Here is a 16,614-nt window from a genome sequence, read left to right as displayed (position 1 = left end):
TTCTGGGTTGCTGTGGCGCTGAAGTCGTTGGAAGCGCATCTTGAGTTTTGTTAAAGCGTTGACATATGCTTCTGTATTAATGGTACCGCCTCTTGGCATCACATCACTGAGAATCACACCTTCACAGTCCCAGAGCACGGTGACCATGCCCTTACAGGAGGAGGCAGTAGCTTTGAATTTATTCTTCTGTGTGGAATGAGAATGGCGCCATTCCATCGACTGTCGTTTTGTTTCTGGCTCAAAATGGCGAACCCAGGTTTCATCACCTGCCACAGTCTGAGAGAAGAAGGGCACCCCTCAGCTTCAAAACGCTGCAACAAATCAAGACAAATGTTTTTGTGTGCGATTTGTGATCCATCGTTAGACACCGTGGGCCCCTTCTTGCACACATTTGAGAATCCAAGAATGCGGATAACTGCATTCACGCTTCCTTTGCTGATTGACAGATGCAGCGTCAACTGCCGAATCGTAATGAGTCTGTCGTCGCGAATGACAATATCAGCTCGCTGCAACATGTCAGGTGTAACAGCCTTGGATGGTCTCCCCGACCGCTGCAAATCTTGGAGCTCCGCCGAAGCGCCTTCTGGTGACATCACCCTCCGTGCCCAGCGACTAACTGTACTTCTGTCGACGGCAGATGCTCCATAGATATTGGACAAGTATTTGTGAATATTCCCCACAGTTTCTTACTCTGCAGTGAGAAATTCAATGACAGCATGTTGCTTGTAACGTACACCTATTTTTTTTTTTATTTAGTGTATCAGGGAGTATTTTTTATTGCCACAGAGATTATTTTTTCCTGGTGTTTTTAGTTTTTCATGTCGTTATTATTAATATTGTGTTTAGTGGATTGTGAGTTCTCGGGAAGAGGGAGGGAGTGATAGAGTAATTTGTGATTTGTCCACATGGTAAAGTACAGTCTTGTATGCGGAGGTGTGAAGCGAGTTTGTTCGTGGGCGAAGTAAACGGGTCGAGTTGTGGGAAGGAGCTTCTGCCAGCCTGAACATACTTCCAGAGGGTGGGTAGTCAATGGTCATTCACCGTATTTACGCCAGAAACTGTATGATTGAATTGCTATGAAGAAGGCAGACCGGTAGGGTTGAAAAAACTCGAGCTTCATGAAAGCGGAAGTATCGTTAATGGCACGACTTGTGAGGTAGTCGGGACGGATTTTCGTCTTCTGGCTACATTTACAGACTCAACTGTTATGACATTGTCGCTGAATACATTGTATTTTGCAGAAGGACCTCTGAGAGTATTACCCATTCAAAATTAAACTTATTTAAATGACACCTCAATCCAGAGCTTTTGCAGTCCTTGGACAGATTAATAGAGTGCCAGTAATGAGGAATTTCGACGGAACAAATATGGCGGCATGTACACGATTTCCGGGAATAACAGGAGCTCAAAATAATAGTGGTCAGCGTATCTGCCACCTGTTGTGGCGTGTTTCTAGCAGGCTTCTGCGTATTGTATTTCTGGGTAAGATGCAAGAGGGCACAGGTTGTGGACATAGCAATACACCAATTACCAATAGAATAGTTGACGACCATTAGTCGCAGAAGCAATTAATTTTAAGCTCTTAATTAGTATATAATGGTATGGTAAGAGGTACATGGTAATAATAAAATGTGAGCGGAAGTCCTTTATATTGAATTCTGGAGTTTGTCCTCAACCTGTAAATTATTAGAGTTAAGGTACTTGAGTGGGAGTATGATGTTTAAGATTCGCGAGGAATCTTCCCGGAAGGCAGGAGGTACGCTACACCACGAATAAGTACAGGCGAGGATTTGGGGAATTCTTCTAAATTTCGCCCAGTATGGCTCGAAGGTAATAGCTGAGGGGCTGATAGTCACATTGAATGGCAGGCACAGGCGATCTTGATATTTAGCAAGCGATTCAGCAAGGCAGGTTTAAGCAACAGCGAGGAGGCATGGCCTGGCGGGCACTGTATACAAGTATGATAAAGTAATCAGGGCAGTAAAGGACACTGATGTGCTGTGAAGAACCCAGATACAACAGTACCTAGTGCTCTGCGTGTAGGGCCCGAAGCGCGGCCGGCCTCCGTGGCCGAGCAGTTCTAGGCGCTTCAGTTCGGAACCTCGCGACTGCTACGGTCGCAGGTTCCAATCCTGCCTCGGGCATGGATGTGTGTGATCTCCTTAAGTTAGTTAGGTTTAAGTAGTTCTACGTTCTAGGGGACTGATGACCCCAGATGTTAAGTCCCATGGTGCTCAGAGCCATTCAGAGCCGAAGCGGACTGAAGAAAGCAGACGTTGTAATTATTAAAGAGCACATCACTTGTCCCCTCCAAAGGAACTATGTCAGATGCGTAGGAATATGACGTTTAAAACAGTGAGCCCGGAAGCTCAAATCAGGCAGTTGTGTCGCCATTTTGTCTGCATCTAGAACCAAAGAGAATGACGACGACCTCTGGTGATGGACATCAGTGACCAACCGGCCCTCTGTAACTACTGCCACGATCATGCCATAGCTGTGGTGGGGCAGGCTTTACCTTGGAGCTACACTGGCGCGAGGAGCGAGAAGGCTGCTGGCCTCTGCTCTCCGGGTGACATCGTTCAGCGGACTTAGCTGCCATCTCAGGGGAGAGGTCGTGATGTAACATCGCTGCCTGGTTGCAGAACTATATGTGGTCACCGACTTATCTGCCCTGGGAGGACGGCCAGAGCTCACTACAATGACAGACAAAGGCTGTTTCCCTTTGGTGCTCTACCTGGGATCGACAAGTTGCGCTTGAGGGACCAGTCAGCTGTGTCATGGGCTACCAGCATAGCCAGTACACACAGCAACCATTTCGCCGTAGCGTCAGTGGCAGCACTGCGTCTACAAGGCTGGGTGGCTGGATGCAGAAGATACCGGAATTAGCATTGGTACTGGTGCACGCACGCACGCTGTGTGCCGCCTTCGCTAGGATCAGCGAAAGGTGACCTGTGTACTTGAGTGCAATGAAGTTAATGACAAACTTCCATTGTTTCTCTGCACACTTTGGTGTGAGTCACCCCGCTCCCCAAAACCATACCTCTCGGTCGTTCTGACATATTACAACCCCTGAGCTCGTGCAGTTGTAACAATACCAAGCACTTCATAACCGCTTCACATCTATGCCTGTCATGTGAGAGGAAGTAATGGAGTACGTGCAGTGGTGGTGTGTTGGGGCTTATGGGCGCTCAACATCGAGGTCATCAGCGCCCTGACACACATTAAAAGGAACAAACGTGGACTGGCCTAATAAAACTGAAGCACTCACTCAAAGAAATCAGGAAAAGAAGGAAAATGCTGCACAAGAAAGTAAAACCTAAGGAAACGGAAAACAGAGCAACAAGAATGCCACAGGAAATTGTCATTGGCTGGCCACTTACATAAAATATGGGCGAGCTTGTCACACAGTGAACAAGTTAAAATCCTCTCCCTAAAATCTTTGTAAAAACATTTGACATGGCACAGAACTTTAAAACTTTAACCACATTGGTCCGAGTGTTGCCTAAAAGAGATGGCAGGTCCACCGGCAAGGCAGCCGCGGCCCGCTGGTCAGAAAATAAAACGCAATCCAATAAAACGTGGCGCACAGTGACCTGGACGCCGCAAGCACCACACATTGGAGGGTCCTCTCGCCGGAGCAGGAAGCCATGCGTCATAGGGCTGTGGCCTATTCGAAGCCGCGTGAGGAGAACCTCGTCCCGTCGATGGGGCTGAAAGGAAGTACACCACACACGCGTTGTGGGCTTGACTATACGGAGCTTATTGTCAGTCACTTCCAGCCACTCATCCTCCCACCGACGCATGACTCGTGAGCTCAACAGCGAGGTGAGTGCGTGCAAGGGGATAGCACACTGAGATACTTGTGGGGCGAGACACGCCTCCTTGGCTGCGAGAGTACGTGCAATGGTCTGTCACCCCACATCATTGGTCGGACACTAGCAGTAGCCAGACTAGGGAATTGCACTTGTACACGTAGGCTGCTGTTGACAGCATAACACAAACAGCTGTGTTTTGAGTGGTGCTGAGACTGGGAACCACGCACTGCTTATTTGAGTGCTGTCGCATTGAGTTCAGTGATGAACTGCGGTTCTGCAATACCCTGGACAGCCATCATCAGCGAGTATGGCGGAAACGTGGACAGAGGTCCCATTCTTCCAATGCTACAGGGAGGAACAGCGATGTTACCCCTAGTGTCACGGTGTGGAGAGCCATTGGGTACTACATGGTCACAGCTGGTAGTGGCTGAGGGAACTCTTAACCACAAAATTGCACATTACAGACATCCTGCGTCCTCGAGTGTTAACTCACATGTGGTAGTATTGTGGTGACATGTTTCAGCAGGAAATGCCCGTCCGCACACGACACGTGTCACTATGATTGTCTGTGTGGTCAGCAATAAGTGCAGATGTGTGCCTGACAGAACATGTGGGATCAACTCGAATTTCAGCTCATCCCCAGTTCCATTATCCAGGATATCAATGAGCAGTCACAACAGTGGGCCAGTTTGCCTGAGGGCAGGAGGATTAATGAGACAGTTCCCATCCGAATTAGTGCATGCATTCATATACATGTGCTGCAACGTCTTCCTGATAAGTGCGCTCATACTATCATATTTTTTGTAAATGTTGCTTGATTTTAATATCTCTGAAATAACGTCATGTATCCTCTCGACCCATAAAATTTCATTCTTTTTCCTCCATCCTTTATGGACACTTCATTTTTTGCTTGTTATGAAAAATATTTTTGTGATTCTTTTTTTGGTGGAGACTGAGTGTCTGGGAAACGTGCATATGACAGAGGCCATGAGCAAGGAATACGACGAGGTATTGTTCAAGGTCAGCAGTTATTTTAGAAAAATAAAAATTTATTACAATATAGGGTGTTTTAAAAAGGACTTTACAGTTTTGAAAATTCATATAAATTAATTCCTAGTACCTACAGAGGTGATTGTAGTGTCAATTTGTATGGAAATACATCAAGTTTTGACTCGCGTAGTTCACTAGTACCGAATCGCACCGTAAGGAGCGGTAGCGGCAGTTTCGTTAAAAATGGCTCTGTCTGCTGGACCCAAGCTGCGTGTTTTGGTTTGAAGAATTGAAGTCGGCGACAATAGTTCATCGCGATTTCTGTACCAAGTACGCTAAAGATCCTCCTAGTAGTCCTCTAAATTATGAGTGGCATAAGTGTTTTGTAGAAACAGGGCAGTCGGTAAGATATGGGTAATCAGTAGGTCATCCAAGCACACCTGACGACGTCGTTGAGAGAGTGAGACGACGTTTTGTCAGCAGCCCTACGAAATCGACCCACCATGCATCTCGCAAACTGCAAATCACACATATGAATGTTTGGCGTGTGTTGAGAAACAGTTTGCATTTGAAACCGTAAAGATTGACGATCGTACAAGCACTAGAAGATACTGATAAAATTGCTCGCAAGAAGTTCTGTGCTGATATGTTAAATCGATTACATGAGAATGAACATTTCTTGGACAAAATCATCTTTTCTGACGAGTCGACTTTTCACTTAAGTGGCAAGGTTAACATACACAACTGCAGGATTTGGGGCAGTGAAAATCCACATCAAACATTACAACATGTTCGTGATAGCCCTAAACTGAACCTTTTTTTTGTGCATTCAGAAAGAACAAAGTGTACGGCCCCTTTTTATCCGTGAGAGAACCACGAACGATGTAGTGTACCTGGATATGTTACAACAATTTTTGATACCACAGATCGACGAGGATGACCAATAACAAAATATTTTCTTCATGACAGATGGTGCTCCACCCCACTACCTGGCTGACGTCTGGGATTATCTCAGTGACCGCTTTCCAGATCGATGGATTGACCATGATGCGCCAATTGCATGGCCTCCAAGTTCCCCAGACCTGAGACCACTAGTCTTTTCTTTATGGGGATTCATCAAGAATACTGTGTTTGAACCTTCTGTGTCGGCTTCTCTACCTGAACTTAGAGCAAGAATTTACGCCGTCACTGAGAAAGTTACACCTGCAATGCTACAGCGAGTTTGGGAAGAAACCGACTTGCGATGAGTCATGTGCAGGATAACCAATGGAAGCCACATACAACATCTTTACTTGAAGGTAAAAAAAAACTTGATGTGTTTCCCTACAAAATAACACTAAACCCAGTTCTATATCTTCTTTCAATAAATTTACATGAAATTTTAAAGTTGTAAAGTACTTTTTGAAACACACTGTATAGTCAGTCACTGCTTTTGTATTCTAAATGGATTGAAGGATTTTGGTTGTGCCAGCTAGGCCTCTTTGATTCACTGTTTCATATGCTGAATGCTAGTAGAGTAGATGAACTGATGAGAAATGTGTGCTTTCAGCATTTGCATTTGGTTATCTACATACACAAATAACTGTGTCTTCATTTGTCCCACATACCATCCCACAGCATTCATCCGACTGCACTGAAATTTTGTGCGTACACCCGCCAAACTTTCTCAATTAGTATATCGATTTTACTATAGGTGACGAACGAGTAGTTTCAATCTTTGTGTGTATTTCATATAGCTTAGCTGCAGGTGTGTGTTTTCGATGTGTGAGTACATACGCATCACGTAACTGAATTTAATCAAATACAAATAGCGACATTTCCGTTAGTGTGTGACATAAAAAGTGCGGTTCACTCTGAAATTCCAGTTGCCGATGGACATTATGAGACAGGTATCACTCTCATTCTCTTTTCTTTTTCCAAGCGAATTTCTAATAGCCGTCTCAAAACTTTACTTTTGCTGTCAAATGAGTTATGCCACCAAAACAAACGATTGCTCGATCTACACTTCAGGCGCGAAAGAAAAAGGCGTTACGAGCTTCAGAAACAGACGAGAAACGGCAAACTGGAATGTTCTCGAGTGGGCATTGCTCGGTCCAGACGAACACAGCATACTGATTTACATCTCGGTGCATTCCATTACGGTGTTGTTGTCACAGCCTTTATCCAAGTGGAGTTATTTGAAAAATTTGCGCTTCTATTGTGGTGACCTCAAATTTGAGAATTAAACACCGGGAATGTGGTGCACAGGAGGGAAAACTGAAACTGCTAGAATATTTTCACTATCCGAAACCTTTATCAGCCTTGGTATCAGATGACATAACGCAATCGAATATTTCTTGGCAAACATACGAAAGCACAATTCATTTTTCCAAATGACATAATTTGGCGCAAAAATTATTCACATCACGTTTCGTGAATCATCAGTCGATACGAAAATCACATCTCGAAATGTGGACATTTGTTCTGTCAATACATTGTCGATATGTATGCGAAAATCGAAATCAAACGACTTCTCTACATTTTGCTCCGAAACATAAATCCACCACGACTTTCAACCGCATCAGAATGTCAGTGACAAAAATGAACAATACAATCGAAGCTACAGTTTCAAATGCAAAATTTGCATGAAAAGCTATACAGTTACTACCTGCCCCAAAGATCCCAACAGGTATACCATTTGAATTCAAACGTTTGCGGTTTCTGGTGCGACTCGCATTTGCTATGACCATCAACGAAGCACAGGGACAATTGCTCTAGTTTGTGAATTAAATTTGACGAATCCTAATCTTCTCGCCTGGGCAGTTGTGTGTGGCCTTCCGGTGTGTAGGGAAACCTGATTTATTTGGCTATGCACAAAAAACTATAGTGTATCCAAAAGCACTTCAACAAATAAAATTTAAACACAAACATTTTCTTTCCCTGAATGACATGCAAGGCATGCTAGGTACTCGCTAGTACGTTACATAAGGTTTTGACAGGAAAGTTATAATTGACACTTACAAACTAAAAAAAAAAAAGAAAACAAATTGATTCGCTTAGCACCATGGACAAAGGCAATAGTTCAGAGAAAAGCTCTAAAGGTTATCCAGTCATACTATCAGAATGGGGGAAAGGCGACGATGTTTAATTCGAAAGTGACAGAATTTCAGTAGAGGAGACGATTGAGCCTAGTAGAAATACTCAGCACAGCCGCGGGTATTAATACTAAGCAGTGAGATGATTATTTAGGATCCCAGTAAAGTATTTTGTGCTGGTAATAATTTTCAGTGAGATCTGTTAAAAGCTATGGTTTGTCGCAGCAACGCTTTACAAATAGAACTACGTTTTATTTCGAACATCAACGATTAGGATCAAGGCTGTCTGTTCAGTTGAGATTGGGAATCGCCACAGTTACAACCCACATGAAGCGATGCGTCGTGCGTTTTAATGGAGTAATGGTCAGCCAAATGGTGGAAGGACACTCGCGTGGGGGATGTTTACACGGGATGAAATGAGGCCCCTGGTGCGCCTGTCACAGTTTCTCGCCAAAGAACAATACAGGAACCAGCTGTCCACCACGTGGTCAAATGTGCTAACTTTGGAACCAGTTTGGACCAACCTGTATAGTGTTCTCGCACAGTCACGAATCACGATGGCTAGTTGATTGCATGTTATATAAATCATTCTTTCCTCGAATTGATTTGAAATGAGTCAGTTTACAGTATATGTACATATGTTTACTGTTAATATCAACGAAAACATTATTTCTTATTTTTTATTCCTACTCGTGCAGCTATATTAAAAAAACAATTTTTTACAGACTACCAGTTTTTAAATACAGATTAGTCTATGGAACAGTTATCCAGGAGAAACGATTTTCGTTTAAGTTTAAAGCTTACTTTGCTATTCGTCAACATTTCATGTTTTTGGGCAAATGACCAAAACTTTTTATTGCTGCATACTGAACTCCTTTCTGGGCCACTGAAGTTTCAATAATGGGTAATAAAGCCCACTTTTTCCTCCTTTATTGTTGTAATTGTGGACATGAGTACTCTTCCCAAACTCTAAGGGATTATTTATGTCGAATTTAATTAACAAAAATGTATTGTGTATTGCCCAATTCCTTGAAGGGATACCTACATGATGACCACAAGCGAATACCACATATTATTATTACTGTTCGCTTTTGCGCGACCATTACTTTCTCTCAAGGTGATGAGTTTGCCCATAAAGTTATTCAGTAAACATTATTGAATGGAGATATGCAAAATCTGTAAGGAGGGTAATTCGTTTGCTTCCAAGACTAGCAAATATACGAGGAGGAAAAGTAGCAGACCTTAAAGAGTGTGGGAAGCTCAGTAATGTGCTTATTCCAGTTCAAGTTGTCATCAATATGTACAAAAATCTGGAGCATTCTACCCTGTTTACTGACTCCTGTTCATGGGCTACATCAGTTTTTTGTGTGGCTCTGTTTGTTGTACAGAACTGAATACAGAATGTTTTCTCAAAATTAAGAGAGCGTGCACTTTCAGAGCACCACTTAATGATTCTTCGAGAAACATCATTAATGCGGTTTATTATAACACTATTATCGTCTGTAAAAAGTACCAGTTCTGCTTGTTGAATGTTAAGTGGAAGGTCAATCTCATACAAAAAAAAAAAAAAAAAAAAAAAAAAAAAAAAAAACGAACCGTGCACTATGAAGGCATTATCGGAATCGGACAGAAACCAGTAGATGTGATGTACAGATACGGATAAACAAATGATTACAATTACAGAAAATTGAATGATTTATTCAGGAGTTAGAGCTTCAGCAAGTCAGTACGCATTGGTCCACTTCTGGCCATTATGATAGCAGGCACTCGGCTTGGCATTGATTGAAAGAGCTGTTGGATGTCTTCCTGAGGTATGTCGTGACAAATTCTGTCCAATTAGCACGTTAGATAGTCAAACTCCCGGGATGGTTGGAAGGTCCTTTCAATAATGCTCCAAATGTTCTCAATTGGGGAGCGATCCAGCGGCTTTGCTGGCCAAGGTACAGTATATGTAGAGCTGTGCTGTAAGGGTGCTGCGTACAACAACCGAAGGGATCTTGCAATGAGAAGAACGGGCATCTCATGGCTGTTAGGCCATATACCAGGCAACAGTCATGTTGGTATATCACCACTGTCTGGGCAGTCTCCTGACACATTTGGTCTGGAATCTTATTTCCTAGAATAGAATTGTCTTCAGTGATGAGTACCACTTCGAAATGAGGGACAATGACCAGCGTCTGGAGACTCCCAGATGTGGGATGCCAGCCTTACTGTCGCTCGGCATGTGGACCCAAAAACGAGAAGTGATAGTCTGGGGTACCATATAGTTTCATAGCAGGAGCCCTTTGGTTGTTGTTCGCAGCACCTTTATAGCACGACGCTACGTCGAAGATATACTATGCCCCGTTTTGTTGTCCTTCATGCTAAGCCTTACTAGGCTTGCATTTCACCAAGATAAGGCCCACCCATTTGGAGCGAGCGTTTCTACTGCTTGTCTTCGTACTTTCCGAGCCCTACGTTGGCCAGAAAGGTCGCTGGATCTCTCCCCTATTGAGAATTTGGAGCGTTATGGGCAGGGCCCTCCAACTGCCTCGAGATTCTGACGATCTAACGAGCCATGTGGACAGAATTTGGCACGATATTCTCTGGATGAAATCCAACAAATCCATAAATTAATGCCAAGCCAAATAACTGCTTGCATAAGGGACAGAGGTGGACCAACGCGTTATTGACTTGCTCAATTTGCGAAGCTGTTTCTCTTGCACAAATCATCCAAATTTTCTGAAGTTGTAATAATTTGTTTGTCTCTATACATAAGTCGCATCTACCAATTTCGTCCCATTCGGACAATTGCTTTCTAATGTGTCGGTTTTTTTGGGTGTCTTATTATGAAAATAGGGAATTGTAGCGGACGTTGCAGATCTCTTTTTGTGATCTCTCCCCCAGTTACTATAATTTTCTCTCTTTTCACCATTGTAGGAATTGCTCAGCACAGCTTTTTGCATTCTACGATTCCACAATTCAAACCAATTGTGTGTAATACCATCTACTCCAGAAAACTAAGTTTTTCCAAGAGTTAGTGTGGTCCACACTATCAGTCAGTTTGGAAAGATCACAAAAAAGAACTGGCGATATTTTATTATTTAATGCTGCTAATGTTTGGCGGATAGACGAGCAACTCTCGTCACTGTCTATGTCTCCTAAAGTCCATGCCACAATATACGACTACCGTCATTATGGATCAAGGGGGTGTGCTAAAAATACAGTGAGAAGAAAGAAAAATCATTTACCGTCATTTTAAAGTTAATGTGACTGCCCCAGACTGCCACTTACTGAATGAATCTGGTCAACTTGGGGCTGATGATGGACAGCATTATGGCGAGCCCGGTGATGAGGGAGGGCTCGAAGATCTTGCGCCCCCAGCGACGAAACTCGTTGTCCGGGTCGCGCTGGCAGTGGACCTCGATGCCGAAGCCGACGGAGGCGATGAAGTCGGTGGAGTACCTGGCGAGCAGCTCGCGCACCTCCACCGTCTCGCCGCGCCCCGCCACCCCCTCCAGCACAGCCGCCATCTCGTGGCCGCAGTCCACCAGCGTCTGGATAAGTAAGTACACCCACTCACTACTCACTGGCTCTGCTCGCAGTGTCTCTTAGTGGACGCGAATCACTCGTGACCTTACAATCACTTGAAAACTGCCCGAGAGTCCTCTCGGGCAGTTAATACTGATGAAAGAGGACGCGAATAATCAGTCATCCAGACAATCTGTATCAGTAAGGCCGGCATTACACTATCAAATTTCTTTGTCCAATATCTTTGTCCAATATCTTTGTCAAAGGTATTTGATAGTGTAATAGGGACTTTGTCAAATGTCGTCCAATATTTGATCAAATCTAGGGCCTCGCTGTATATTTGATCAAAGAAACCGCTTGTCTTCTGTTCACTACAATGTGACACGTTACCACATGGAGCGCTAGAATCACTGCAGCGTTCTGTCGTCTGTAGTGTTTTTATAAACATTGCCGGTAAATACAATTGGTGTGTGCCGACAACTACAAAATTAATAGAGATGTCTGAAGCTGATGAGGCGCTTTACAACGTGAGGCACCCTGAATACAAAAATAGATTAAGAAGATTGGAGACCAGACCTGACCTAACATAACCCTCTCCTGTAGCAAGGAATCGGAGTGTTACAGTGAGCCTGTCTTCTGAAGATGTAGCAGTTCTTAAGTGAATATTGTGCTTTGTGATATGAGGATACACTTCATTGAGCACATACAGAAATGTATGCTCATCCATTCTTAAGTGATTGATGTACAACTTGACGTCTTCCACTGTAAGCTCACGTAACAAGTTTTGTTGAATGCTTTTATCGTGTCGTCGTAAAACCCACGGCTTCACCCAGATTAGATTAGTTTTTCGTTCCATACACCCGTGCTGAGGAGATCGTCGTGGATGTTGAACATGTCGATTTTTTAAGCTGAAATAACAATCCTAATAGTATGAATAAATACAATACATCATTTGTTTCTATTAAAAATTTCGCCAATGGAGTAGAAGGAGTTGGCCAGTAGTAAGTCTTTCAGGCTCCTTTTAAACTGATCTTTATTTATAACTAATTTTTTAATGTTTCCTGGCAAATTATTGAAGATGAGTGTTCCTGAGTAGTGGACCCCTTTTTGAACTAAAGTAAGTGCTTTTAAGTCCTTGTGCAGATCATTTTTGTTCCTGGTATTGTATGTATGAACTGAGTTGTTTGTTGGAAAAAGAGATATATTATTTACGACAAATTTCATTAAGAAGTAAATATACTGAGAGGCAGTAGTTAGTATACCCAGTTCTTTGAAGAGGTTTCTGCAGGACGTCCGCGAATTTACTCCACAAATAATACGTATTACACGCTTTTGGACTCTGAAAACTTTTGTTTGACTTTGTTTGATTTACCCCAAAACATTATCCCATATGACATTATGGAATGAAAGTAGGCAAAGTATGCAAGCTTTTTCATTTTTATGTCGCCTATGTCCGCTAACACTCGAATTGCAAATACAGATTTGTTAAGGCCTTTCTGCAGTTCTGTGGTGTGCTCCTCCCAACTGAATTTATTATCAAGTTGTAATCCCAGGACTTTTAAGATTGTCAACCTCGTATGTATGGTTCCATTTTTTCCCCCACTTATTTTCCGCATGTGCACACAATGCAATTGGAGTACGTACAACTGCTGCGGTTAATAACAAGTTGTTCTCAGCCATCTTGAACTTTGACGAAAAATTTGATGACAGTGTAATACCCCTTCTAGCGCTACGTCAAAGATCTTTGTCAAATATATTGGACGGAATATTGTATCACATCTTTGATCAAATCTTTGACAAAGAAATTTGATAGTGTAATACCGGCCTAAGTGGCTCAAATAGTCACCCAGTCCCAGATACAGATAGCCTGTCTAACGAATTCCAGAAAGTGATACAGGAGATGAACGAAAACATGGAAACACCATGAGAAATGCGTAGTTGAACATAAATGGAGATGCTAGCCAAGCATGCGGGATGCACTCTCGTGTTTGACCAAGAATGGCACCTGTGCAGTGCCCTCAATACGATGAAGTGTCAGTCGCAATGAGAACAGTGTTCCGTCTAGTTGTGAGTGCATTCTGTCGGAGCTAAGTGAATTCAAATTGCTGGTGCTTATATGGTGGTTTCTCCGATAGCAAAGAGAGCACAAGTGTTTGGCGTTTCAAGAGGCACCATGTCGGAGACTGAAACAGCAAATGGGGTAAGCGGAAGAACTTTGTCCACTAAGTGACAACGTGGATGAAAGTGTGTGTTGAGTGATAGTGACGAGCAGTTAGTGAAGGGAATTGTGACGAAAAATAAGAGGATGATGGTTGAAAAAATTACTGCAGAACTGAACGTCGTACTCACGAATCCTGTCAGCACCAAAATAACATGCAGTGGGTTCCATAACCTGCAATTTGCAGGGCAAGCTGGAACTCCAAAACCGTCCGTCAGAGATGCAAACGCTTATAACAGGAAAACGTGGGCTGAAACTATAAAAGGTGAACCATGGTGCAATGGAAGAAAGTCTTTTGGTCGGTCGAGTGTTGCTGCAGACTGTTTGCAACTTTATGTCTCAAGGGTGAAACATTGCAAGTGGTCAGTGATGATTTGGGGAGCCATATCATGGTATGCCGTGGGCTCCGTGGCTTCTCTGCAAGATCGCATTATTGCCAACGATTATATAACCACTTTGGCTGATCAGATTCATCCTATGGTACAATGTATGTTCCCCAATGGTGACGATGTGTTTGAAGACGACAGGGTCCCTCTTTACACGGCTCACATTGTCCAGGACTGGCTTTGTCACCACTAATTTGGAATGTCACATCACCCCGGCCACCATAGTCCCCACATCTCAGTATTACTCAGACTTTGAGGTCTGCGTTGGAGAGAAGGGTACGTGATCGCTACCCACGTTCACAGTCGTTACCTGAACTTGCCACTGTTTTGTAGAAAGAATGGAACAAGATTCTCTTGAAAACCATATAGGATCTGTACTTATGCATTCCTAGACGACTGGAACTGGACTGAGTGCCAACGATTTTCCTGCACCCTATCTTACGGAAAAAGTGCGATACAAAAGAAGGCAAAGTCCGTAGAACAACTGGTTGTATCAGTCATCTTACAAAGGCTATAACTAGAGTCACACTAGGCAGAGTTAACAAGAAAATTGAAGAAGACACTGGGGAAGATCAAACTGGTTTCAGAAAAGGTAAAGGAGCACGAGATGCTACGTGTTGTCTCAGGATGATTGAAAAAAGAATTATACAAATGAACAAGGTGTATTTTTCTATTATGGTCTGGGGGGAGGTTTTCGATAGTCAACTGGGTATGCTGTTCAGAATTTTATAAGATATGGGTCTAGACTGGAAAGATATAAGGTTAATAAAGGAGATGTATTCACAGCAAAAAGTGAAAATTACAGTAGGGAATGAGGGGATGGAAGAGATGAGCATTAGAAGGGGTTTAAGGCTCAGTGTCCCCGATGCTATTCAACTTACATGGAGATAATCTGATAGATAACGCCAGAGACGATACAAGAGGCATTACGACTGAAAGGATACAGACTATAAAATATGCGTATGATCAAGTAGCGCTGGTGGAATAAGAAAATAGGAAAGAGGAAAATGATTAGAATAAGTAAGAAAGAAGCGGAAGATGGAAGAAGACAGTATGAGTACAATTCTTTCTGTATCTGAGAAGTTTAATAACAGAATAACAGTTGTACAGAAACAATGAGAAGGATGACTATGAGAAGGAGAACATTTGAAACGGTGAAGCAATTATTAACATCTAAAAGAGTTCCAATGGAGCTGAGGAAAAGATCTGCTAAATGTTATCCCTAGAGTGTAGTATTATAAGAAAGAAAAACATAACTAGAAAGTTATGAACATTGGCTATGGAGATAATGTTTAAGCTGATTGACAGACTTAAGAATGAATAAGTAATGAAGGTAATAGGGCAAGAAAGATAATTGCTGGAAGTAATCAGAAAGGGGAAAAATCTTGGTTGGGACAAACACTGCATTGGAACTGTCTGTAACAAAGAATTATAGAGGAAAAAGTGAAAGGAATGAGAAGAACAGGTAGAAAAAGAATTGGAATGATTGGAATGATGGATGACACTACAAGAGGATGAACATACAAAGAGATGAAGGAAGATGCTCAGAACAAGAGACGATGGAGAGCCTCCAGTTGAAACCTATATAAGACAGATGCAGTAAAGGAGAAGTTCAGGTATGAGATGTGTTGTGTTTGTGTTGTTTCTACATTTTCGTCCAGCCCCTGTAACTGTTGACAGAATTTGAAATTTAAAATGCTGTCATACTTTATTCGTTAGAAGGAATAATCTTACGTTAAAGGTTTGACATTATAAGACAAATATTAAAGTAACAGACTGTGTACATTGTCTTGAGGCAGCCTAACTCACGGCGCACAAATTATTCGGACTATATTCGTCCAGTATTTGCGAATGAGAGCACTTACCATCTTCAAACAAACTTTACTCATAATTTCAAACCTTATCGAAACTTTTTCTCGCAAATATCCCGCACAAAGTAATGGAAGGAAAACAGTTCATGTCTTACTACATTTTCACTGTTCATGCAGTAAATCCTCAGCATCAGGTATCAGGTTTTACTTTATTGCATTTTTACTACCAACTCGATCCGCAACCATTTTGCAGACGGTATCTACATAAAGCATGGTGAACGTATTAGCGAGACCAAGATAGGCACTAAGCCAATACCCATCACAATAATACAAGTTTAGAAGGCAACTAGTTCCCCAAATGATGAAGACACGGAAAAAATGTATGATGAGTTAAAACAAATTATTCAGCTAGTTAAAGAAGATCAAAATTTAATCGCGGTGGGAGCTTGAATTCGGTAGTAGGAAACAGATGAGAAAATAGTAGGTGAATATGTACTGAGGAAAAGGAGTTAAAGAGGAAGCCGCCTGGTAGAATTTTGCACAGAGCGCTGTTTAATCATTCCTTACACTTGGAGACACCAGAAGGTTTCAGATTGATTATGTAACGGTAATACAGATTTTAGCTTGTAAGACATTTCTAGTTTCAGACGTGGAGTTGACCACAATGTCCTGGTTATAAAATGTAGACTGAAAATGAAGAAACTGCAAAAAGGTGGGAATTTAAGGAGATGGGACTTGGATAAACAGGCAGAACCAAAGGCTGTCGAGAGTTTCAGAGCGAGCATTAGTAAACGAATGGCGGCAACAGTG

The 16,614-nt window shown here is 42.5% G+C and overlaps 1 protein-coding gene across 2 annotated transcripts in view; it reads right to left on the bottom strand.

The window, feature by feature from the left end:
- The window catches only part of LOC126483879 (cytochrome P450 6k1-like), a 68,867-nt gene that overhangs the window by 28,290 nt on the left and 23,963 nt on the right, over positions 1–16,614 (bottom strand). For both annotated transcript variants that reach the window (XM_050107129.1, XM_050107130.1), the window contains exon 3: positions 11,153–11,415. In XM_050107129.1, the coding sequence (XP_049963086.1) occupies positions 11,153–11,415 (263 nt within the window). The remainder of the gene's footprint in view (positions 1–11,152; positions 11,416–16,614) is intronic.

Source organism: Schistocerca serialis, chromosome 6, assembly GCF_023864345.2.
Source record: "Schistocerca serialis cubense isolate TAMUIC-IGC-003099 chromosome 6, iqSchSeri2.2, whole genome shotgun sequence".
NCBI classification, from domain to species: Eukaryota; Metazoa; Arthropoda; class Insecta; order Orthoptera; family Acrididae; genus Schistocerca; species Schistocerca serialis.
This window is presented reverse-complemented; position numbering and strand designations above follow the sequence as displayed.